This window comes from Elephantulus edwardii, unplaced genomic scaffold, assembly GCF_000299155.1.
Source record: "Elephantulus edwardii isolate Elephantulus edwardi_28Jun2011 unplaced genomic scaffold, EleEdw1.0 scaffold00082, whole genome shotgun sequence".
Classification (NCBI taxonomy): Eukaryota; Metazoa; Chordata; class Mammalia; order Macroscelidea; family Macroscelididae; genus Elephantulus; species Elephantulus edwardii.
In genome coordinates, this window is record NW_006399832.1 from 468,345 (window position 1) to 494,124 (window position 25,780).

Below are 25,780 nucleotides of genomic sequence, written 5' to 3' on the forward strand. Positions count from 1 at the left end.
TGAATAACAAAATAAAACTCTACATATATGCAATACTGCACCAGCCTACTGTTTTTCTACTATGTTTGTGCCCAGTCGCTGCCAATGAAATACATTGAAGCTCGTCTTCACCTTCACTGACACTCCACTTTTCCAAGCCTGGTGTCCTTTACCGAGGACTGACCTTTCTTGTTAAATGCCTAAAATGTGAGACAAAGTCTTATTCTTATCACCCCTAAAGAATACTCCAGCTGTAGTTCTTCAAGGACAGATCTGTTTGTTCTTTTAGCAGTCCATAGTATAGTCCATATTCTTCAACACCACAATCTAAAGGTCTTACTCAGTCCTCCTTCCTCGTTGTCCAACTTCTATAAGCAATTGAGAAATACCGTGGCTTAGGTCAGACACTCCTTATTCTGTAAAGTTATATCCTTGCTCTTTAGCACTTTAAAGAGGCCCTTGAGAACCCAAGGCAACCCAATACATCATTTGCTTCATATATAGAAAACTAATTAAAAACAAAAGCAAAGACTGTTAGCCATGAAAAAGATGCTGGACTCATTCAATCATGGCCAAGGAAGCAAAAGCATAGCAGATGACTTTGTAAAATGTATTTAAAAAAATCACAATGGGAACAAGAAAAATTACAAGACAGAGCTCTCAAATGGCATATTCAAAAGGGGAAATTCATCAGGCAAAATGGGAATCTCAAAAGGGGCATCGTGCACCCTTTCAGGAGCCTCATGCAGAAAACTAGACCCTTGCCAGGATCGTGCAGCGCCGCACACAGTCAGATCCACCTGATCTGCTGCCGTCTTTGATCAGGGTACCGTGGTAATCCACTCAGTCAGTCATGGGATGTGGTTCTTATACAATGTGCATGATACCCCTTTTTTTCTAGAGGAAAATAAGTTTCTAGCTAGAATTCAAAACTTTTTTTTTTAAATCCTAGGTAGCATTTCCATTTTCTCACATTTAAAAAATTCAGATTCACTGTGGGGTCACTGCACTGACCATGACTAAACCAGACAGAATGAGTTTGAAGTCCCAGAAAAAGTTCAACTGTATGTGAAAAACAGATTTTTACCACAAGCAGCCTGCCCTTTGAAGAAGGAGCAAGAGGGTTGGGATTAGGCAATAATGTGTCCTTGTATTACATTATTTTTATGGCATTCTACAGTTTAAATGAATCGTTTTCTTTTGCTTTCCAGACTGTTGGTGAGAATGAATAAGCTTACCTGGTTATAATTGGACTTTAACAAGTAGTTAAGGATCTGTTTGACCATTGATTCACTCTTCCACCCTACCTGACTAACATACAGTTAGTCATAAAGGAAATGAAGAAAGTGACAGTGATGGATATAAATAAACCTTCACTTCAACAGGAAAACTGTTTTGTGAGCCAGGTGTCCTGTATGGGCTCACTGTTTATGCTGATTTCCGTAGGGTCCAGAGATGCCTGTATCTATTTGAGGACATCACTAGTATTCGATAAACAGTGATCCTATTACTCGACCCAAAAAATGAGTCATGTGGCTGACTCCATTGAGAGACCAGATGTTCATTTTTATTACTGTTATTGTAAAGTGCCTTCAAATCGACTGTGACTCATAGTAATCCTATAAACAGCAGATCGGAACCTTGCCCTATCCTCTGCCATCCTCTGATAGGCTTGAGCTTGTTGTTACAGCCACTGTGTCTATCAGCTTGCGGAAAGTCTTTCTCTCTTCACACTGACTCTCCACCTTCCCCAAAATGATGTCTTTTTTCCCCAAGACTGGCCCCTCCTAACAACATGTTCACAGTGTGTGAGAGGGATGGACTTTCACCCTGCTGGCCTCTAAGGAGCACTCTGGTTGTACTTCCTCCTGGACAGATTTATTTATTCTTTTGCTTGCCAGTGAGATATTTAGTAGTCTTCTCTCCAACATTGTAACTCAAAGGCATAGATTCTTATGTCCTCTTACTTTCTTCAGACAGATGTAGGTGCCACAGACAGCCACAATGTGGCAGCAAAGAAGGGGAAATGTTATCACTTCCTTGTCTCTGGAATCCTTTGACTGTGCGTGACTGCAGGATCCTGGCAAGGGTCCAATTTTCTGCATGAGGCTCCTGAAAGAGTGCACGATGCCCCGTTTGAGATTCCCATTTTGCCTCATGAATTTCCCCCTTTGAATATCCCATTTGAGAGCTTTGTCTTGTAATTTTTCTTGTTCCCATTGTGATTTTTTTAAAAATACATTTTACAAAGTTGTCTGCTATGCTTTTGCTTCCTTGGAGATTTAGAACATGACCATTCAGTATTTCCTTGAAGTATCCTTTGAAGAAACGACAGACCAATTCCCTTTGGATTTATCCCTTCAGTCCTAGCCTAAATTTAAGGTTTTACAGTGGCCTGAGGAGAAAGTAAAGAGACCTTGGGGCATGATGAGTGGGGTTCTTTAACTTCAGAGACCAGACCATTTCTCTTCTCATAGTTCCCATATGTTTGGGGTGAGAGAAGAATCATTACAGAGCTATAAAAAAACACTCCTGAGCTTATCTGTGAACTCTGAGCAGTCAGTCATCAGCTTGCAAAGAAAGCTAAGTCGGAGAAGCAGCTATACGGCCGTACTTTGGGTTTTCTAAAATGCTTTTGAGTCAAACAAACTGCTGGAGTGTATGGGATGTTGGATGCTAGTTTCCATGTGTGGAGAGTAATCTTTCTTCCTCAGAAGAGAGCTAATTTGGTCATAAGGAAGAAGAGTAACAGATTACCTTTGAATCAATACTAACTCATGGTGGTGGAGCAGGACTGCCACCCAGGGGCTGCGGTCTTTATGGACGCAGATCTGCCCCAGCTTTTCCTCCTGGACTGACTGGTAGGTTAGTGGCTGAGCACTTAACTAGTGTGCCCCCAGCACTCCTCAAAGAGGAGCAGGAGTGTTACATTTTTTTGCATGAATATTTTCTTCTGTAATTTAAATAGAGCCTCACTCTTCTATCCTTTGCCCTGATGGTAAGGTTGCTGGGAAAATCCCTGCAATCATGAAGGGGGGTGCTGCACATTATGGAATTCATTCTCTTAGAAACCCTCAGGCTCAAAGTCGAGCTTCTTCCAGACCTGTAAATGGTGGGGGCTATTGTACATAGGGTTGCTATGAGTCGCAAGCAACTTGACGGCACACATCAACAACAACAACAGTTGCCTTATGTTCTAGATGTCTTCTAGACATATCCAGTCACAAAAGAGCCAAGAAGGGAGTACTACTTTCTACTTTGATAAGGTGGTAATAGTAGTTTTGTGGGGTTTTTTAAGTTCTTCTCTCTTTTCTTTTCATTCAGACCAATCCTTCATACTTGGCTAAGCTGATTTTCCAGATGCCACAGAACAAGTCAACTAAATTTATGGACACTGTCATTTTCACATTGTACAACTATGCTTCTAACGAGCGAGAAGAATATCTGCTTCTCAAGCTTTTTAAAACTGCCCTGGAAGAAGAAATAAAGTATGTATCTAAGCATTTGGTTAAAATTACCCATCAAGCAAATCTTTTGTTAACAATGACCATCTCTGATTGACTGACATAAGATGTGTTTAGGTGGAATTTTTCCTTTAATTAGTGATCCCTTTAGAGTTAACATTTTATTTTGCATGTTTCCAACAATTGAAAATCACAATCTTTTCTTGAATATCAGCAAGAATATTTAACTTAATTATTAACTTAATTATTTCCCAAGGCAAGGTAGAGCTATAAAAAGTGGTGTGAGGTTGGGATGTGACAAGCAATCTCCCTCCTGAGTAATTTTTCCTTCTTAGGGGAAATAAATATCTTTTTATCTGATTTAGCTAATGTTTTACTAGAATGTGTAAAGGTAGCTATAGTGGATAGAACAAAAACATGAAAAAATTTTTAGTCAGCTGACTGGACCTTAACTGTCTTCCTGGTCCCTTGGTGCCTTAAATTATTATTTATAATTATTATGGATCTCCGAAACAATCAAGCTCCTCTGCCTTCACAGTGTCTAAAGCAGCACACAAAAAAATGTAACTTGTGAATAAATAATAAAACTAACAGTAAAATGCATCAGAGAGTTGGACAATGACCAAGGAGGATAGAAGGAGAATTGATGCCTTTTAGCTGTGGTGCTGGAGAAGAGTATTAAGAATATCATGGACTGCTAGGAAAACAAACAGATTTGTCCTGGAAAGGGTTAAACCGGGTGGCTCCTTGGAGGCAAGGATTCTGAGGCTCCGTCTAACATACTTTGGACATGTTGTGAGGAGATACCGGTCCTTGGAGAAGGACATCATGCTTGGGAGGGTGGAGGGACAGCACAGGAGGGGAAGGCCCTCTATGAGGTGGATTGATTCAGTGACTGGGATAATCAGGATGGGAGTGTCAGAGACAGTGCAATTGGCACAGGTCGCTGTGAGTCGCAAGCGACTTGACAGAACATAACAACAACAACAGTAAAATATGATAAGTACTTACTGCAGGGTAATACCATGCAATAGAAAATCTGTGTACAATGAAAAATCTATTATACAGAAAGAATGATTAAAAAAAAAAGAAAGAATGATTCCAGCTGATCTGATTGATAAAAGTTGCTATGGAAGAGGGAGTGCTTGACCACAACTTTGAAGACTATACATTTTATAAGGTGTAATGGAAAACAAAATAAAGCATAAGGGTGGTGGGAGCTACATGGGCAACAAAGTGTTCTAACTAGTATATGGTTCTGATTAGTTGTGACTAAAGGGAGCTCAAATCGCCTGGTGGTAAGAAGCTCTGCTGCAATCCCGAAGGCACACAGTTCAAATCCACTAGAAGCTCCATAGGAGAAGGATAGACATTCTCTTCCTGTGTGATTTACTGCCTTTGAAAACCCACTGAAGGGTCAGCAATAAGTTGGTTCCAATTCCATGGCACATAGCAACAACCAGGAGATGAAGGCTGGAAAGACAAGTTGGAAACAGAACACAAATACTGGCCCAAGTGACAGGGCTTATCTTAAATTGGGGAAGCTGCAAGAGATTTTGAGCAGAATACAGACATGACCACATTCAATTTTTAGAAAATTCATCTACTGTACATATATAAACAGGATAAATCAATTGGAGCATAATAGGTCTAAAGAGAGATACCTCTAGAGTATTGTTCAGCAAACATGGAACTTTTTTTCTTATTGAGTGAATACTGATGTGTATCTACCATGTTCAAGATTCTCTGCTGAATTCTGAGAATAAGGCTCTGTTCTAAATACTTGCTATGAATTCATTTATTTCAGATTAACGATAACCCCCTGAGTGAGGTACCGTCATTTCTTCCATTTTACAGATGAGAAAACTGATATGCAAAGAGGTTAAATAATTTTCTCACTTTACATTGAAGAGGTATCAGAGCTTGAATTTTAACTCCAGTCTAATTTGAGAGCTTGTCTTCTTAGCCACTGTATTTTATGCCTTTCAAATAACTACAGCATGAACCCATGCAACTTCTAAACCCTACATGATAACAGCATCTATGTGATTCTGCCCTTACTTTTCCTGAAATTGCATTAGTATCTTCCAATCAAGCATATTTATTTGCTTTTAAAAAATGTGTAAATTAAGTTTTAGAATTCACATGCACAGAACTGAGAAGTATTACACATGTGATAGCAAAGCATGAGAACAAGCTTCTGGACGGAGGTGGCATTTTTCACCTGAACACTGATGGAAAGGAAGAGCTGAGGCCTCAGGGATGGGTTCAAAGCTAAGATATGGAGGCAAATGAGAAGAGCAGCAAGTTGTTCACTTTAACATATACGTGTGGTACACAGATAGATGTGAGGAGCTTCAGTTGAGAGGGATGGGCAAGATGATGGAGAGCTTTTGAACACCACATCAGAAAGTTGTTGTTATGTGCCATTGAGTCATTTGCAACCCTTTGTACAACAGCTCTGAACCCTGTTCTATCCTGAGCCAAACTCATTGTCTCTGACACCTCTACCCCCATTACCCAAGTGACTGAATATATCCATCTCATCCAGGTTCTTCCTCCCTTGTGCTATCCCTCCACCCTCCCAAGCATGACATGATGTATCTCTCCAAGGACGGGTCCCTCTTTGCAGCATGCCCGAAGTATATCAGATGAAGCCTCAGAATCCTTTCCTTCAAGAAGCATCCTGGTTTCATCCTCTTCAGGATGAACCTGTTTGTTCTCCTAGCCATCCATGGTATATTCAGTACGTTTCTCCAGTACCACAGCTCAGAGACATCAACTCCTTCTGTCATCTCTAGGCATTATCTAAGCTTTCTGATTCATAGCAAGTAGTTGTGAGAACCATGGCCTGAGTCAGGTGCACCTTATTCTCCAGACTGACATCATTGCTCTTCAGTCCTCTGGAGCGGTCCCTGACAGCGGACTTTCCCAGTGCAATTCATCTTTTTATTTCCTGGTTGCTGGTACCAAGAGTGTTGATTGTGGAGCCAAGCAAACTGAAGCTGTTAACAATCTCATTCTCTTCACCATCTGTCAAGATGTTGCCAATCAGCCCAGTGGTGAAAATATGTGTTTTCTTAATGTTGAGCTTTAATTCATATTGAAGGCTGGAGTCCTTGATCTTCTGCACCAAATGTCACATGCTTTCCTCAATTTCGGCAAGCAGAGTTGTGTCATCTGCATAAGGCAGGTTGTTGATGAGTCTTTCTTCAATTCTGAAGTCACCTTCCTCCTTATAGAGCCCAGCCTCCCAGGTGGTCTGTTCTGCATATAGATTGAAAAGTATGGAGGTAGGACTCATCCTTGACATATATACATACACTTCCCAATTTTGAACCATGTAGTGTTTCCCTGCTCTGTTCGGATGAATGCCTCCTGGTCCAGGTATAGGTTTCACATGAGCACAACCAACAGTACTGGAATTCCCTCTTCTCAGAGTCAGCCACAGTTTGTTATGATCCATACAGTCATATGCCTTTGCATAGCCAATGAAACACAGATATTTCTCCTGTATCCTCTGCTTTCAGCCAAGATCCATCCAACTTTAGTTAGCTAAATTAATAAATTCCATGTGAATCCAATGGGCAAGCATTTTAGGTCTTTGTGTGGTGAAGTGATGTGACCATAATGAACCTTTAGGAACTTGACGCAAGTAGACATTAAGAAATACACTGAGAGCTGAAAGAGACTAGACCAGAGACCAGGATGCTGGCTAGAAGCATTACATTCCAGATAAGAGAGCCCTGTGATCTGAATTAGGTGCATATCTGGCAAATTGGTGGTGTAGGTGAGGAGAAGCGGGAAGAGGAAAGTTGGACTGCAGAGGGAGAAGCTAGAAGACTTACTTATCTGGCATCACAAAGAACCTTTGAGTTCTCTCTGACACTTAACAACTGAGGAAGTGCTTTTAGGCAAACAAAGTACTTGAATTTTCTGAGCCACAGTTTCATCTTTCAAGGGGTCAATTGTACACATACAATAATATTGGTGAATATTAAAGTTCATCAGTTTGAATGTGATGTCTTACATCTCTGACACTCAGCAGATGCTACTGTTTGCAGAAATACGAAAATAGGTGTGAACTTGTAGCAAAAAGTAATGCAAGGGAAGGAGGTGGAAAGAGTGGTAGTGGAGGAAAAATCAAGATAATTTTTCAAGTTGCTAAAATAGAATTCTTAGGAATAGGGAAGTCAAAGACAATCCCAGACATTTACTTGGGTTCAAGTGGAGTCCAAGAAAATAAGAATATCTTGGATTTTTAACAGACTGAGTTTGAAGGATGAGTGTAGAATATGTAATTGAAAAGTGTAGCACAAAACTGGACATTCAAGGCTTCAGGAAAGAGGTAGAGATTGAGATCAGAGGGCAAGTTCCAAAGAGATGATCACAGAAGCTGTGTGTGTGTGTGTGTGTGTGTGTGTGTGTGTGTTGTGCAAGGCAGCAAGGGAAAGAAGTGGGGGAAAAAACAAGACCAAAAAGTGGGATTGAAGGGCTATTACTTGGAGAAGGACATCGTACTTAGAAAGGTGAGGGGACAACAAAGGAGAAGAAGACCTTCCACCGGGTGGGTTGACACAGTGACTACAGCAGTGGGCTCAAATGTGTCAGAGATGTTAAGAATGGCACAGGATAGGACAGGGTTCAGATTTGTTGTTCATAGAGTCACTATGGTTTGCATAACAACAATAAAAATCAAAGTGGGGAGAGAAGCCAGCAAGAAAACACCGTGAGGAGTAATGAGGTAAAATAAGGCCCAGAATATGGTGATGTCTAACTGTGAAGGGAAACAGAGGGGAAGAGGAAGGAGGAGATCATGAGAAGAGTGACTCAGAAGGGGAGTCTGCTGCCATTGCACATGGGTTGGGGGGAGCGGAAGTGGGGAAGGCCATCAGCACTGGCAAGTGAGACTCTCAAAGAGTTCTCAAAGCCGCATGAAGTAGCCAGTAGCTTTACCATAGTGAAATTGTGTGATTTAAAGAAATTAAAGGATTTGGCCCAATAAAATAGGTTGAAGTTTGGTTTGTTGGTTTTTTAAAATATAGCAACTACAAAGTATACAATATGTGTGTGTCATGTCTTCTAATATTGTTGGATTTGGCCATTTCTGACTCATACCTGGCTCCCAGGTTCATGTTAAGATTAATAAGAATTTATTTGTAGATCCTTTAATTTCTTGAATTAAAAAACAACAACAATCCAAAACAAACTTGTGAATTGCTGTTTATCTTTTATCTTCATGGGGAAAAATACAGCCCTCCAGAGCCTGGGAGTGAGAATGTACACACAGCTTAAAATTTGATCTATGGAGACAACTCATTTTGTTTTGGCTTGGCCTTTTTTCAGGTCTAAGGTGGACCAGGTTCAGGACATAGTCACTGGAAACCCGACCGTCATTAAGATGGTTGTCAGCTTCAACAGAGGGGCCCGTGGACAGAACACGCTGCGCCAGCTGCTGGCTCCCGTGGTGAAGGAGATCATCGATGATGAAACCCTGATCATTAACACCAGCCCGGTGGAGGTGTACAAGGCCTGGGTGAACCAGTTAGAAACACAGACTGGAGAGGCCAGGTAATGGCTGGGAGGTTGCTTGCCCTTCATCATGCTGGTGGTTATTCCTTTGAGTTCCATAAACAGCACCTCAGCCATTGAGTCAGGTCTGACTCATAGTGACTCTTTCTGTATAGAACAGAGTAGAAATGTCACTTAGTCGTCCAAGGGCTGTAAACCTGTATTTACACTGACTGGGGAGGCCAGGTAACTAGGTAAGGAAAATGTTAGCTCATCATATTGTTTGATCGTTTTACATGTATCTTTTTATAAAGGCTCTTACATTCTGTCAGATGGGAAGGAAAAAATTTACTGTGTAAGGTCAATTTTTAGTTCAAGATACTCTTCCCTTTATGAAAATGGTATTTTTTTTAATTTAGGTTGTTTATTTTTCATTTCAATGAACATCTACAGAGATTTTGGAATTCCATTCATTTATTGTTGCAGTTGATCTCCAAATGCCAAAACATCTATAATAATCCTTTCCCCACTTCTTCTCAATATGTGATTTAAGGCCAAGAGATGATAAATCTATACCAAGAGATGGTACCTACTTTTTCCTTCTCTGATATTGCATACCTTTTAGTAGTTATCACATGAGTCACTTCAATATGTAGAGATGGTACCTATTTTTTCCTTCTCCGATTTTGCATACCTTTAGTAGTTATCACATGAGTCACTTCAACATGTAAAGATGGTACCTACTTTTTCCTTCTCTGATTTTCCATACCTTTTAGTAGTTATCATGTGAGTCACTTCAACATGTAAGCGTAAAGCCAAGGAGGATTGGCTTCTAGGTCATTGGTTGTTACTGGTGCTGCTTAGTAACATTTAGTCAGAACCAACACATAGCTGACCCTTCAGTAGGTTTTCAAAGGCAGTATATAGCACAAAAAGCCTGCTCACCCTTCCATGAAGCAGCTTGTGGATTTGACCTGCATGCTTTTGGGATTACATTACCGCTCCTTACCACTAGGCCATCAGAGGTCCCCCTAGGTTATTGGTTGTTGTTGTGGTGGTGGTAGTGGTGTACTGTCAAGTCAGGACTGACCCACAACTGACCTGTCAGTGGGTTTTCAGAAATAGTAAATCTCACAGCAGGAGATGGTTCATCCTTCTTCGATGAAGTAGCTCGTGGATTTGAACTGTGTGCTTTTAGGATTGCAATGCAGCTTCTTTCCACTAGACCACCAGACCTCTGTAAGTTGTGTTGTGTACTGTTAAGTCAGAACCGACCCATAGCTGACCTCCAGTGAGTTTTCAGAGGTAGTAATCACACAAGAGAAATTGCCCATCCTTCTCCCGAGGAGCAACCAGTGGTTTTGAACCGTGTGCCTTTGGGATTTCAGTACAGCTTCCTGACACTAGGCCACTAGAGCTCCCAGAGGTTATTGGAATACTGAAGTAATTCTAGCTCTTTATTTCCTTCAAAAGAATGCCTTTTATAGAATAAGAATAAATAAGGGGGTGCACAGAGAACTGACCACATTACAAATGTCACAGTCAATTTGTAATTGTAAACCATTGGACAAAGTCCAAATATTTAGCTTTAGGGATTTGTTAAATAAGTGTTTGCATAACACATAAGTGAGGCCTGCTGGTGCAGTGGTTAAAGTTCTCGGCTACTAGCCAGCAGTTTGGTGGTTCAAACCTTACAGCTGCCCTGCAGGAAAAGATGTAGCAATCTGCCTCCATAAAGATTTACAGCCTTGGAAACACTACTCTTCCCTGTATGGAGGGTCACTATCAGTTGGAATTGACACAATGGCAGTGTATTTTGTTTGGTTTTCATAGGATTTAATGGAATACATAACTATTTGGAATGGCGGCATACATGTATATTTATGAATGGTATTTATATTGTCGGATTGCATTAGGTACAGTAACCTTCTGTTTTAAAACATCATGTATGTACACATACACTGGATTTGTATGGAGTATGTTTACGTAAATCTAATGTGCATTACACCTCTGATTGTGTGAGGCCCACATACACACATGCATAGAACAGGGCTTGGAGAGTTACACCCTGAAGGATGAGAATGGTTCTCTCTGGGTCAGTAGTAAGTGTTCTTTTCCTTATATGCAGTTGTTTCTGTAATAAATAGAGGAATTTTTAATAAAATTTTTTCAGAGCATGTTGTTGTTGTTGTTACATACCATCAAGTTGTAGCCAACCCATAGCTGACCCTCGAGCAGGTTTTTAGAGGCATGGAAGGAGATTGCCCCATCTTTCCCTAGAGGAGAAGCTGTAGGCCTCGAACTGCAAGTCTTTGGGATTACAGCACAGCTTCCTGCCACTCGGTCACCAGCGCTCCCTTTTTGTCAGAGCATAAAGAACAAACTATTTGCCATTTCAGTAATGTTTTTGCTTATATAATTCAATTATATTATTTATAGTCCCCTTGTCATTTCTCCATCACTGTTATCCATTTCCAGTTTTCTTCATGCAAACCATGTGCTTTTGATCATTTAAGAAAGAAAAAGAGAAGAAATCTAACAGGTCAACTTGTTATTCTCTCAGAAGAGTCAGTCCCATGGCCCCTCTGAGCCTCAAGTGCCAAAGGGCACCCTTTGGGCATGTGGGGCCTTCCCTCACTTAGCAAACATTTTGTCACTGGAGTTAATTGACAAGGTCAAGTTCACTATATGACTTTTAACTTTTGAACCAACTTGGCCAGAATAAGAATCCTTCTATCGATGCCTTCAGATAATTAAAGCCCTCTTTCTGTTTTCCAGCAAGCTTCCTTACGATGTGACCACAGAGCAAGCTTTAACACACCCGGAAGTGAAAAATAAGCTGGAATCGTCCATTGAGAACCTGAGAAGGGTCACTGACAAAGTCCTGAACTCTATCATTTCTTCCCTTGACCTCCTGCCGTAAGTTTGGAAAGTTCCTGAAATAGTATGTAAAATAAACCCCTGTAGAAAAGACATGGGTTTCTGCTTGTTGCTGTTTCTATTTTAAAAGATTGTCTGCTTTTGCTTTGGAATTTGTTAACTAATCTCCAGAGAGGGAGTGAAGCCTCCTCCATAGCCACAAAGTGCAACTTGGTTTCTGCCAGTCCCGTGACTCCATTCCCATCTCACTTTATGTTTCATTTTTAGGAAAACTCAACTTTGCTTAACTGAAACAATTACCATTTCTTCCTCACTTAGCCTTTTTTCCCCATTATTTTCTTTTGTCATCTGTTTCATATTTAGTTATGGATTGAGGTATATAGCCAAAGTACTGAAGAATTCCATCCATGAGAAATTTCCTGATGCCACAGAAGATGAGCTATTAAAGGTAGATTTTTCAAGAGTAATCTCACCATGGCTTTTTTGGGGGGGGAGTGTAAGCTTGAATCACTAACAAACCATTTTGTAAGATTTCATCCCTTTTGTGGTAAGCTGCAAGTTTCCTATGTCTACTGAATATCATCACTATATTGATTATGGTGAAGTAAATATGGAGATTGTATCATTTTCAAAAATGCCTATGTATTAGGGCATTCTGGTGAAGCAATAAGAATAATTTTCATGCAAAATCATTTTCTTAACTCCACTAGTGATAGGAGGGTCCCTGGGTGGTGCAAACACTTCGCTCTTAGCTGTTAACCCCTAGGTTGGTGGCTTGAATCTCCATAGGACACTGCAGACAGATGCCCTGGCCGTCTGCTTCTGTAAATGTTACAACCAAGAAATCCCTGTGGAGTGACTCCACTCCAGTGCCCAAGGTTACCATGAGTGGGAATTGACTTGATGACAATGGGTTTGATTGTTGGATTGATTGATTAGTGATGGGTGATTGCTTTTCAATCACTTTTGTTAAAGTCCTTAGGGATCCTGATGGCACTGTAGGCTCAGTGTTAATACAACCAGTTAAAAGGTCAAGTGTTTCAAATCCACCAACCACTCTGTGGGAGAAAAAGGAGGCCATCTGCTCTCTTAAAGAATTACAGCTTCAGAAACTTGATGGGGCGCTTCTGCTCTGTCTTGCAGACTCGCTGTGAGTCAGAATCAGTTCTGACAGTTTTGAGTTTTACTTGGCCCCTTGTTAGGTTTAAGATCAGAACTTGATTTTCTGTCTTGGGGAAAGTAAATACACACATCCAATACCAAAGTGAAAGCGCCCAAGTTTCCTCTCTTCAAGCTGGTCCTTTTCTTGTGAATCGTCACTCCAGATTGTGGGCAACCTGCTGTACTACCGGTACATGAACCCAGCCATCGTGGCTCCTGACGGCTTCGACATCATTGACATGACTGCCGGTGGCCAGATCACATCCGACCAGAGGAGAAACCTGGGCTCAGTGGCCAAGGTCCTTCAGCACGCAGCCTCCAACAAGCTGTTTGAAGGAGAAAATGAACACCTCTCCTCCATGAACAATTATTTGTCAGAGACGTATCAGAAATTCAGGTGAGACGTGCTTTATTTTTGGAGAAATTTCCAAGATGGTAGACAAGATTACTGTGTGTCTGTGGCCAGAACCTGACATGAGACTCCAGGGCAGGAATCTCAGGTAGCTGTCTGCATTTCTTCTCCTGCTGAGGAGAGAGGGAGAAATGGAAACCAGTCCCGGTGCTTTTGCTGTGGCCTCATCCAGTCCCCACCCCATGTGCCTGTTACAGTCACCAGTTCCCACGTGTATCTTTTCTGTTGACACAATGACACACTTACTCTTCCTAGTGTAATACTGTCTCATGATAATTATAGCTTAAAAATAAAAAAGGCTCATTTTTGCTTTCTTAAACTGAAGAAGAGATATTTTTTTTCTTTTAAGAAAATTTCTCATTCAGGAAGGATTTGCCTAATCTCATCAAACAATTGGAGGAAACTGATTTGGCTTTGAAAGATTGGGAAAGTCCCGGTTTTGTTATTTGTTGATGGTTATATGTGGGTATGTTCTAGTTTCTTCTCTAATGTTCCTTAGTATGTGTAATTTAGACTTTCTTAGTATAGGAATTATTTAGTCTGTTGATTTTATGTTTTTCCAAATTCTATCCTGAAGCATCCCCTGAGGACATGGAAGCAGGGAGCTGACAGTGGGGTTCAGCCTGCTCCTGGGGTTCCACTGCAGCCAACATTTATACTCCCCTCTTGTCTACCTTTCAAACTGTGGAGATAGAAATATGATGTAAATCTGGTCTCTTTGAAGCTTCACTTGTAAGACCAGGCTCCCTTTTCCCCAGGGCTAATGACATCCGCCTGTTATAGGTAGTTTATGATCATTTCTATTTAGAATCTGTGATCTCTCTGGGAAAGTTTTCCCAAGTCTTCTTCCTACAGGAAGTTTTGTTTCTCAGACTGCTAATATTAGTTCTTCTCAGTGACAAGAGAAGGTAACATCCATTTCCCACGTTTCTTGCAAGCTCTTTTGCATAAAACTTCCCATTTTGCCCTTTTTCTTCAGCTGACTCCTTTTAGCCATCTGTATTCTCATTCAACAAGAAACAAAACCAAAGGCTCACTTAAATTCCTCTTTCTCTTACACTTTTATTTATTCATTTATTTTTGTGTCCTCAGCAAGCCATGAAAAACTATAGTAAAAAAAATGTGCAAGATGACCAACTCTCCACCCAAGACATTGTTCCCTGGGAAGCAGAGATGGTATCTGGTGTGTGATCCTTGGATGTCCTAGGAGATACTTCAGCAGTGACCTCACACACATGAAATGTTTATGAGTTTAGAGACTAAATCATGCACTATACCTGTACCAGGGGTGTTTGGGCAAAAACTACCTAGAGCTTCTCCTAAGCTATGATTACAGCATACCTGACTTCTCTTGCTCTCTGTCTAAATTTACTATAGATTTCAAATAGTTTTTAAAAGGTCTGAGTACTGGAGAAATAGAACATTTTATGCATTTGTGTGTCTTTCCATCTGATAACTAAGATGAACTATCAACCAAGAGTATACTTAACTCCCATTTTTACCCAATTGGTAACAGATGCTTCCAAGAGTTTATAGGGTATTATAGGCCTCGGAGCTTGTACAATTTAAAGTAGTGAATTTGGTGAGTGGCCTTTTTAGATTGTATTCTCCAGAATGACGTGATTCTCAAGTATTAACTACTTTTTTTTTTTTTTTTCGTTTTACTTAAGTATCCATAACTTGATCCCACTGAGTCACTGTCAGAATCTAAAGCCCTTAAAAACTCTGATGGCAGAGTCTGTAGGAACTTGCACTGCTAGCCCAAAGGCTGAGCCTCTTTAGCAGTTCAAATCCACCAGCAGTTCCTCAGTAGAAAAATTGGCAGTCTCTCCCTGTGCAATCTACAGCCTCCAAAAACTGCTGGAGGGTCCACCATGAGCCAGTGCCAGCTCGATGGCAGTGAGCTTGAGTTTGGGTTTGGTTTGCTTTCAAGTCTTTCAGCTCTCACTGTTCAAGGGGCTGGGCCCAACCTCCAGAAACATGACTTTGATCTCACAGTCAGGATTCAGTCTAGAAAATGCTGTAACAATTCGCTAAGGTTCAGGCTGTAAGAACAAAGCACTGTAAGAACAAACCAAACTATCGCTCAGAATTCCCTTCAGTGTTTCAATGAAGTTGTTTAACTGAAGCTTGACTCTCTTTTCACAAGTTTTGTCTACTTGTTCCCTTTGTTAGGAAATATTTCCAAGAAGCATGTAATGTTGCAGAGCCAGAGGAGAAATTTAATATGGACAAATACACAGACCTGGTGATGGTCAGCAAGCCGGTCATCTACATTTCCATTGAAGAAATCATCAACACGCACTTGGTAAGGGGGACATTTCTGACGTCATTGTTCTGAAACACTTAGCCCCCACAGGGCTTAAAGGAAGCATGTGCTAATGCGCATGTTTTCAACCCTAAAAAGCCGTTGACTATTCATTCCCTAACTCTTTCCTATTGATATAATTTCTTCTTCTTAACCACAGAAGTTTACTTTTTCTTGACCTTGTTTACAAAGTCTGGTCTTGAGTTATTCAGCTGGAGAGACGCTGTTTCCTGCCCACCATGGTCATACTGTCTGAGCCAACACCCCCATGCACGAATCCACCCAGCTTTCCCAGCACTTTCTGGGAAATAGAAATATTTCCTGTATCCTAATATTTGGGCTGAAAGAGCAAGGCAGTAAATCAATTGATTAGGATTAGGGAAGCGAAGAAAGCTCTACCCCAAAAGAAATTCCAGCTCATTACTGTCTAGTCAGAACCATCTCAGCTGACTCGTCCAGCAAGCTTCTGGTGGCTGTAAATGGATCCGAGGAGACTGCCCTCTTCCTCCTGTGAAACAGCTGGTAGCTTCACGCTGGTCTCCTTGCCAAGAGTCACTGCTATTGCTCTAGAAACTCCCTCTTCTTGTGATGTCACAGCTGCCTTAGACTGTGGTGACTCGTGTGAGTCCCTGTGTGACTCGTGTGAGTCCCTGTGTGACTCGTGTGCAGACAGCATCACCAACAAGCATTAATGTGTTTCTTGTGTCTGTTGTGCATACATGGGTTGTCGCTGGGAAGCCGCTGGTGGCTTTTTAACGATTTACAGTGAAAAAAAATAAAGAGGATAAATACTGTGGAGGAGGCCAATTTACTTTTGCAATATCAATTGGGAGTTTTTATTTGAAAAATCTAGGTTCTTAAAACTTTTTCAAGAATGTGGAGAACTTCATTGTTGTTTTTGTTGGTGTGTGCCATTAAATTGTAACTGACTGTTAGTTGACCCTGCAGTGGGTTTACAGAGGCCATAAATCAAACATGAGGAGATTGCCTGTCCTTTTCCCACAGAGCAGCTGGTGGATTTGAACCACATACCTTTGGGATTGCAGTACAGCTTCTCATCACTAGGCTACCAGAGCTTCTCAGGGCCTCACTCATCAAAGCAAATGGAGCTCTGGTGGCTTAGTGTGCTGCTTGTCAGAACAGTAACCCAAAAGTCAACAGTTCAAATCTACCAGGTGCTCAGTGGAAGAAAGCTATGTGTCATTTCTGGCTCAATGGTACATAAAAACAACCAACACAAATAGCACAAGAGAAGATTGTTTGTCTTTCTCCTGAGGAGCAGCTCATGGATTCGAACCACCTGCCTTTTGATTGACAGGACACCTCCATATCCAGTAGGCAACCAGACCTGCACATGTTACAGAATTAAATTATTCATCAGGATTTTTGTGACTTTTCGTTTTTAAATGAACTCACTGTTACAGAATAGAAAACCATGAGGTTTTCTTGACTTTAATCTTTACAGAAGCTATTCACTAGGCCTTTCTTCCATGGAGCAGCTGGGTGGATTCAAACCCCTGGTCTTTATGTTAGCACCTGGTTGCTGGTTGCTAGACTTCTTCAGGAAGCTCTAGTTAAAAAGACTACATTGATAGCTGGAGAAGACAGAATGCAGATACCTACCCGTCAGGGAGGTTCTAACAAGTTACAAAATTGGCTACCTCAGGCCCAATTGCACTGCTTACACAAAGGCAGAAAGAGACAATCTCCTTGCATGTAATCTACAACCTCCTGAAAAATTTGCTAAAATATCAGTTAGTAGTCATTTCCAGTGCAATAGCAATGAATTTGAAGAAACTAAGGCTTGAGTAGGAATTGAGAAAAACAGTTGAGTTTAGTTTTTATTTCCTTTTTTCAAGGTTAGGACAGGGCACTATCAACATTTGCAACAAGTTCTCCATTTGTATTTTGAGTGGCCCAAGACAAGGCCAGCTCAGGGTGACCAGCTGACAGATTGTGCCGGCTATGTAGAAAAAATGGGCAATGAGAACTTTCTCATTAGGTGCTGTTGAGTAGAGTACAATTCATAGAGAACCTATGAACAAAAACAGATCTAAACCTTGTCTTGTGCCATTCTCATCATCTCTGACACATTTGAACCCATTGTTGCAGTTACTTTGTCAGTCCATTTCATCGAAGGTCTTTATCTCTTTTGCTGACCCTCCACCTTCCCAAGCATGATGTCCTTCTCCAAGGAATAGGCTCTCCTGACAACATGCCCTATCATAAAACATTCAGAATCACATGTAAACACCCTAGATCTACATACAAACACCCCAAATTACAAAGAAAAAATTCTCAATAATTCACTCTTTACCGAAATAATGTTCAGCAGGGCTCATAGACTCAATCATTTGAGCAGTGATCTGTTTTTATGGTCGATTATCCATCACAAAAAAATGTCCCCATGTTAGCTGCACTTTGCAGCTGGCAATATCCACACACACAGAGAGAGAATGATGGAAGCCCTCTTAGCACATGAGATATTCTTTCCCAAGGATAGCAGAGAAAGATGGTACTGTGTTAATTTAGGCTGTGTGGGATTTTCTTTTTCAAGAAAAAATAGTGTGTTCCTTTTGTTCACAAGAATTGAAAACAGCATCCAGTCCTGGGAAGCAGAGCTTGTGACTGCTGATGAGGAATTCTTTCCTGTGTTAAGTTGGAAGCAGATGTAACAAGGAGAAATGTAATTACAAAGAAAGTCGGCTCAGGGCTCTGTCTGTCTCAAGTGAGGAGACATCCACATGCAGACACCAGCACTGCCAACAGCGTGACCTGCCTGGCCATGGCCACGTGCTCTTCCCTTCAGCTTTAAGGAACACATCTAACTTAAGAATAATCTTTCTTTAAGGAGACATTTTCAGAATATTTCTAGATATTCTACTTTCTAATCCACCAGCTGCTCTGTAGGAGAAAGAGGGACAATCTTCTCCCATTCTATTTACAGCCTTTGAAAGCCCATTAGAAGGTCAGGGGTGAGTGGGCTCTGCCTCGATGGCGATGACTTGAGTTGTTGATTTGTAATTACTAGAATAAAGGATAGGAACTATATTCATCTTGTTTATTTGGCTCTAGTCGATAACTTATTTGTCCTTAAAATTCTATCACTAATATACCATCCGCCCAAATTTTGCCAAGTCTTTATATCTCCTCATTATTTAATATTTTTCTTTGAACAAGCTTACCTTAAAAACAAAAAAGTAAAGTAACCTTACTTTAGAGAGCTGGACAAGAACTAAGGATAATAAGAATTGATGCCTTTGAGTTGTGGTGTTGGAGAGGAGTCTTGAACACACCATGTACTGCCAAGAAAACAAATATGTCTGTCTTGGAGATGGTGAAACCAAGTTTCTCCTTGGAGGTTAAGATTTTGAAGCTCTGTCTCACAGACTTTGGGCATGTGGGCAGGTGGGACCAATCCTTGGAGAAGGACAGCATGCTCTGAAGGGTGGAGAGACAGCGCAGGAGAGGAAAACCCCAGATGAGATGGACTGATACAGTATCTAGGGCAGAGAGGGTAGGTGTATTGGAGCCAGTAGACTGGTTCAGGACAGGGCAGTCTTTAGAGCTGTTGTACATAGGGTCACAGGTGACGACCACACATTAACAATAACAACTTTGCATTTCTTTGCTTTAAAACTAAATCTCAGTAAACCAGAGAACAAACCCATTGCTGTCAAGTTGGTGTCTGCTCGTCATGCTTCCCTGTACTACAGGGTAGAACTGCTCCAGGCGGTTTTCATGGGCTGTGATCTTGATGGAAGCAATTTGCCAGGCCTTGCCTCTTCAGAGCTGATGGGTGGAGCTGAACCATTAGCATAGGCGGAGGCAATAATAGGTGTAGTGAAACCATTAGCCTTTATGTTAGCAGCCAGTCTCAAACCTCTGATGATCCTCAAATTCTTTAAGTACTAAAACCAGAAAATGAAAACTAGCCGAGGTTGTCATAAACAGAAACCTTAAAAGTGAGTAAATCCAATGAAATTAGAGTAGTTGGGGATAGTCACTTCCTTGTGGCTGTCCTCTGCCTGCCTACTCTTCATTTGCTAAATCACAAAAACAGCTCAATAGGATCTCTCTCTCTCTCTCTCTCTCCCTCCCTCCCTCCTTTACTAATCCTAAAGTTAAAAGAGAATGGAAAAGTCAGTAGTAAAACTGGTGTGCTACTGGCACAAGAATAGATATTGGGGGTGGGGGGCAAAGGGCTGAGGATGGGGATGGGGGGTTGGTTAGTCATATAGTCACACACAATTTGATGGGTGGAGAGGTGAAAAATAATATATATGAACTTTGTAAGTAAATCAGTATAAAATAAAAATTTATTAGAAAAAAGAATAGAGATCCATAGGCTGAATTAAGAGTCCAAAAATTAATGTTTACACTCATGATCAGGAGATTTTCAAAAGGTTGCCTATTCCATTAAGTGGGGAAAACCATAGTCTTTTCCACAGATGATATGAAAACAACTGGGATATCCACCTAATAGAGTGTGCAAAATTTTGCACAGTGTAAAAAAATTAACTGAAAATAGGTTATTGACTTAAATATACAAATGAAAACAAACTGTAAAACTCTGTAAAAGAAGAAAATGAAGAGTGTATCTTTGTGGCTCTGCAGTAGTTTCTTAGAGATAACAACACCAAAAGCACAAGCAAGAAAGTAAACTTAGACAAATTAGACTTCTTCAAAATGTTTGTGCTGCAGACATTGCCATCAAGAAAACAAAAGACCATCTACAGAATGAGAAGGGGGGAGGGAATCACAAATTGTGTATCTGCTAAATACAGACTATATAAAGAATTTGTGTAGCTCAAAATGAGAAAATAAATAACCCAGTTATTCTTCCTGCTTCTAAGGAGTGCTCTGGACTGCTTTTTTCTTAAGTAGTCATGGTATGTTCAGTGTTCCTTGCCAAACCACAATCTAATAGCATCACTGGTTCACTCTTAATTACTCATCATCCAGCCTTTCAGTAGCTGTCGAACATCTCAGGACTTGGGTCAGTTAACTTACGTCTTTAAGGTAACATCTTTGCTCTTTAGAACTTTTAAGAGGTCCATGGCAGCAGATTTGCCCATAACAATACATCTTTCAGGTATTTGCTGCTTCCATGGATGTTAATTGTGGATCTAAGTAAAATGAAGCCATTGATAATGCATGTAGTAATTATCTTCTATAATGTCTTCATGGATGTTGAGTTATTAAATACTGAAGCCCACCATCTGCTCTACAGGAAAAAAGATCTGGTGAGCTACTCCTATGAAGGTTATAGCTAGAAGACCTTTTCAAGTACTTTGACTCTGTTCTGTAGACTCAGTAGAAATTGGAGTCAAGCCAAGTTGCACATTTTAATATGTATTGTTGACACATTAACATTAAATGTACAGCTAATAGCCTTTAGCTTATGTCTGAACAAGCTTCATCTAACACATGTGCTTTCTATGAAGTCCATGTATGAAGGACACCAGACAACACTTCAGTACTTCTCTTGGAAGTAATCAGTAAAATTACCACCAGAAGGCACAAAAATGTGTTACTAAATAAACCACAGAAAGAACACTTATTTACAGTGTGACCGCTAAAACAACATGAAACTATGATACCTGGAAAAATTTATAGCCTTCATTCAACCACTCTTCCAGGGGAGCTTACAGGTTCGAGGACTAAAATGTTTGACCCTCTGTACATATCTGCAAATAAGTATGAAAGCACTGCTAGTATTGATACTGAAATTACAAATACATTTGAGCTAATTGTTACTATTAGTGTCCTTGAGTTGAGTACAACCCCAAACAGCCCTATGAACATCAGTTCTGAACCGTGTCCTATCCTGTGCCATTCTCATCATCTCTGATACACTTGAACCCATTGCTGCAGTCACTGTGTCAATCCATATCTTTGGCCATCTCCCCCTTTTTCACTAACCCTACACCTTTCAAGTGTGATGTCCCTTTCCAAGGAATAGCCTTTCCTAGCAGCGTGCCCAAAATATGTGAGACAAAGCTTCACCATCCGTACCTCTAAGGCTGAACTTTCTCCAAGACATTCCTGTTTGTTCTCTTGGCCATCCATGGGATGTCCAGTGCTTTTCTCCAACACCGCAGCTCAAAGGCATTGATTCTTCTTCTGTCATTCTACTCACTGTCCAGCTCTCAGGTTAGTAGCAAGTGATTGAAAAGAGCATGGCCTGAATCAAGAGCACCTTAATCTTAACCCTGTTATCATTGCTCTTCAGTAATTTGGAGAGGTCCTAGACTTTGCTAATGCAATACATCTCCTGACTACTGGCACCTAGAGTGCTGATTGTGGATTGTGTAAGATTAAATAGGTCTATTCAAAATTTTGGCTTCCTTGAATTCTGAGGAGCCATTATGAACAAATGACCAGTAAGCATATGATGAAAGGATAGTCGACACTATTAGTTTGCATTGTTGTTGTTGTTGTTATGTGCCGTCGAGTTGCTTGCTAATAGGTACTGAGCTTCTTTTTGTGGTTAATGGAAATGTTCTGAAATTAGGTAGTGGTGGTGGTTACACCACTCTGTGAATATAAAAAAATCACTGCATGCTATATTTTAAATGAATGAAATGCTGATATGTGAATTCTTAATAAAATTATCAAAATTAAAGAGGAAAATGGACTAAATTTGTCATTGTGATTCATAGTTTTGTATGGTAAACAGAACAACTGAAAAATTAAATCTCAAAGCCTATGCTTTGGAAGTGCTACTTTAATTCTAAATACAAAACAAGCTAGTTGTGGTGTGACTCTGACAAGGCCCACCAGTGGGTGTTCCTCACCTTTGAGTCTTTGCTGAAATCATTAAAGGTGTACATCCTGATGACAGGCTAAGGAACCATGTGGGCCTTGTGTCATCCCTACCCATTGTAAGAGTGCAGATGCAATGTGGGGAAGGCTGAGTCTGACTTCCACCAACTCCACAAATGAGAACCATCTCCATCAACAACATCCAGTATATAAAACTGATCCTGTGGTATGATATAGTCACCCACACTGCTGCACCTACTTCTACTAATCACAAGGTTCAATATTCCATTTAAAAGTTGTGAGGTTTGTTAAGAAAACAGGTTGGAGGGTGGCTGGAGAAGGAAAGGATATCGCACAGTGGAAGTCCAAGTTCATTCTAGGAATATAAATAAACCTCTAGTTTCTCGGTCATCTAACAAGCCTGGTCTCATAGTAGTCCCAAGTCAGTTTTTCTGGCTCCATCTCCAGGGCTCTGTCATGCTATGACCTTGCTGCAATCTCTCCACGGTCTGGCCAGCTCTTAAGTTGGCCCTGCAACTGTTGATTATGTAGAAGATGCTGATCAAACGGCAAATAATGTGTCACAGTTGAAGCAGCTAGAGACCACAACCCCAGATGGGGGCTAAGGCAATTGCTTGAAAAGTCATTTTTCAAAAGTTCTAACACCACACTCATGGAAGTGTTAGACAGACAAAATAAATAAATAGATAGAGGTAGTAATTTTATTTTCATAGCTGTAGTGATTATTACTTAATTACTCATTGCTCTCAATTAGGAACCAACTCACCACTTCAGTGGGTTTCTGAAGCTATAAATTGTATGGAAGGAGATTACTCGTTCTTCTTTAGAACTGCTGGTAGATTTAAACCATCAGAGAAGCCAAGCCTTTGAATTAGTGTAACCACTCCCTGCAGTCTGCACCACCAGAGCCCCCTGTTTTATTACTGCATGTTTTCTCTGAAGAGATATGGAAATGCTTTTCTGGTTTGTTGCCAGCATTACTTGAAGTGCTTCCAGTTCATTTATTACTCTTTTCTCCAATTTGACTTTTCCTATAAATGTTGTCTATGCATGTGGCACAGAGCACCAGGGGTAAAAGGCTTCTTTTTATAAGATCTTGCTGTGAGAGGGTTGACAAATGCAACTCAGAAAGAGTCAGTCTCTTAGTATAAACTAGCCAATTTTGTTTCAGGCAAAATAAAAACTCTTTCTTCTGTGATCCCTAATTTTAATAATTGTCAGGCTTCTAGTGCAGATCTAAACTCTATCAGGAAGATTAGATCAGGAAAAAACTGGAAACGATACAAATACGGTGGTAGCTGAGCACTTGCTTTTCTCTCATGTGTATGTATTGCTTTCTCTGTGAAGCTCCTGCTGGAACATCAGGAAGCAATTGCACCTGAAAAGACTGACTACCTGAACGAGTTGTTGGAGTTACTGGGAGAGGTACCTAATGTGGAGTCTTTTATTGGTAAGACCTTGTTTCTTTTCCTTACCTTTAAGTATTTAATTTCCTTATCTTAGATTTTTAGAAAAAGCTGAAATTTAATGCCTGAGTTTATTTTTAAAAACCATAGCGATGCAGGAGCTCTGGCGGCCTGTTGTTGTTGTTGTTGTTGTTGTTGTTGTTGTTGTTGTTGTTGCTAAGTGCCGTCGAATCACAGGCGACTCATAGTGACTCTATGAAGGAGAGTCCTCGACGCCTGGGTGCCTTTCATCCTCTCTCCAGGTTCATAGGATTTCCGGAGGCAAGCTATTATGGAAGTAGATGCCACTCCTCCTTCCAAGCTTGTTTTCATCGGGGAGCTCCACCCCACTCTCTGTCCGCATTGGGTAGCCAACCATTAATGCATTTGACACATCCGTGCCACAGTGGTCAGCCTCACAGTAACCACAAGTGACCACTGTACAGCAACTTGTACACCAGGGCTATACGACCTAGAGGAATGTCTGAACAAAAACAATGAAAGACTGGTTTGAGGGCTGAGGGCCCGAGGGCCCTTTTGGGCTTGAAGCCCTCTGCTGCTGCTTTAAACCCTAAGCCAAGCCTGGCTTGCCTGGCTCCTGGAGGCAGAGTAGTCCTTCGCATCCGAAAACTGCCACAACACCGGCCCAAACAGCACCATGCTCTCTCTGGCAACCGGGCCATAGCAGCCCTGGGCAGAGCAAACCTGGGAGAACATGTCCGTCTGGCGGCCTAGAGGCAAGAAAATGTGCTGCAATCCTGAAGGCATGCTTTTTGAGGAGGTTCCTGCTCTGCAGGAAAAGGATGGGTAATCTCCTCCTGTGCAATTAACTGCCTCTGAAAACCCACCGAAGCGTCAGCTATGGGCTGCTTCTGACTCAACGGTATCCAATCACAACAACAACATACTGTTGTTGTTTGATGCTAAGTAGACTCCAACTTGTAGCAACCCTACAAGACAGAGTGGAACTGCCCAGAGGGTTTCCTAGCATATAATCTTGACTATTAATAGGCCTTTCTCCCATAGAGCCAGTAGGTGGATTCGAACCATAGAGCTTTCAGTTAGCAACTGAATACTTAACCTCTGTGCCGCCAGAACTCCCCCCTGGCTATGTGTTCCCTTCCTGAATTAAGAGTGTTGTGATTGATAGTATTCTCAAATTACAAAACTATTTTCTACTTTTGAAGGTAAACTCTGGGTAAACCAGAAAGGACTCTTTAATCTGTATCATCAAGAAAACCTCATTAAACTGTCAAAGTTATTAGAAAGTGAAGCGTTCTATTCTGTGTTCTCTAAGGATTTCTTTTCACTTACAGTTCTATCTTTTCATAATTAAAATAACAAAGCCTATTTATTCAGCATTTTGAATATTTGTGTCCTATGCTACTTTGATGTTTCAATCAAGATGTAAAAGCCACTTTAGAGATGTGTTTCTTTGCCAAGACCATAATGACTTGTTTCCTATCAGAGCACATCGTTCCAGCAGTGAGTGAACTAGAAGAATCATACTCCTGGTTTTTTCACAGGGGAAGGAGCAGTTGACCGAAATGACCCTAACAGGGAAAATTTGCTAAGTCAACTCGCCAAGACTGAGATTTCCCTTTACTTGGCAAGCAAATATGACTTACAGGATGGAGACTCTATCGATGGCCAGAGCCTCCTGATAAAGTAAGTTAAGGACCTGAAGGCCACATGTCTTTTAAAAAAAATATTATTTATATATAATGTGTTTCAAGCATGTACATTGTGTTTTATGCCCTCTTTCATTACATTTTGATCCATGTATATTGTGGGTTTTCCCCCCTTATGATCATATTACTAATAACTACAT

The 25,780-nt window shown here is 40.8% G+C and overlaps 1 protein-coding gene across 1 annotated transcript in view; it reads left to right on the plus strand.

The window, feature by feature from the left end:
- Positions 1–25,780, plus strand: part of IQGAP2 (IQ motif containing GTPase activating protein 2) — a 392,955-nt gene that overhangs the window by 333,335 nt on the left and 33,840 nt on the right. The window contains exons 22-29 of the mRNA XM_006889829.1: positions 3,304–3,467; positions 8,790–9,014; positions 11,733–11,873; positions 12,198–12,282; positions 13,160–13,392; positions 15,583–15,715; positions 23,852–23,954; positions 25,476–25,617. Coding sequence (XP_006889891.1) covers positions 3,304–3,467; positions 8,790–9,014; positions 11,733–11,873; positions 12,198–12,282; positions 13,160–13,392; positions 15,583–15,715; positions 23,852–23,954; positions 25,476–25,617 — 1,226 coding nt within the window. The remainder of the gene's footprint in view (positions 1–3,303; positions 3,468–8,789; positions 9,015–11,732; positions 11,874–12,197; positions 12,283–13,159; positions 13,393–15,582; positions 15,716–23,851; positions 23,955–25,475; positions 25,618–25,780) is intronic.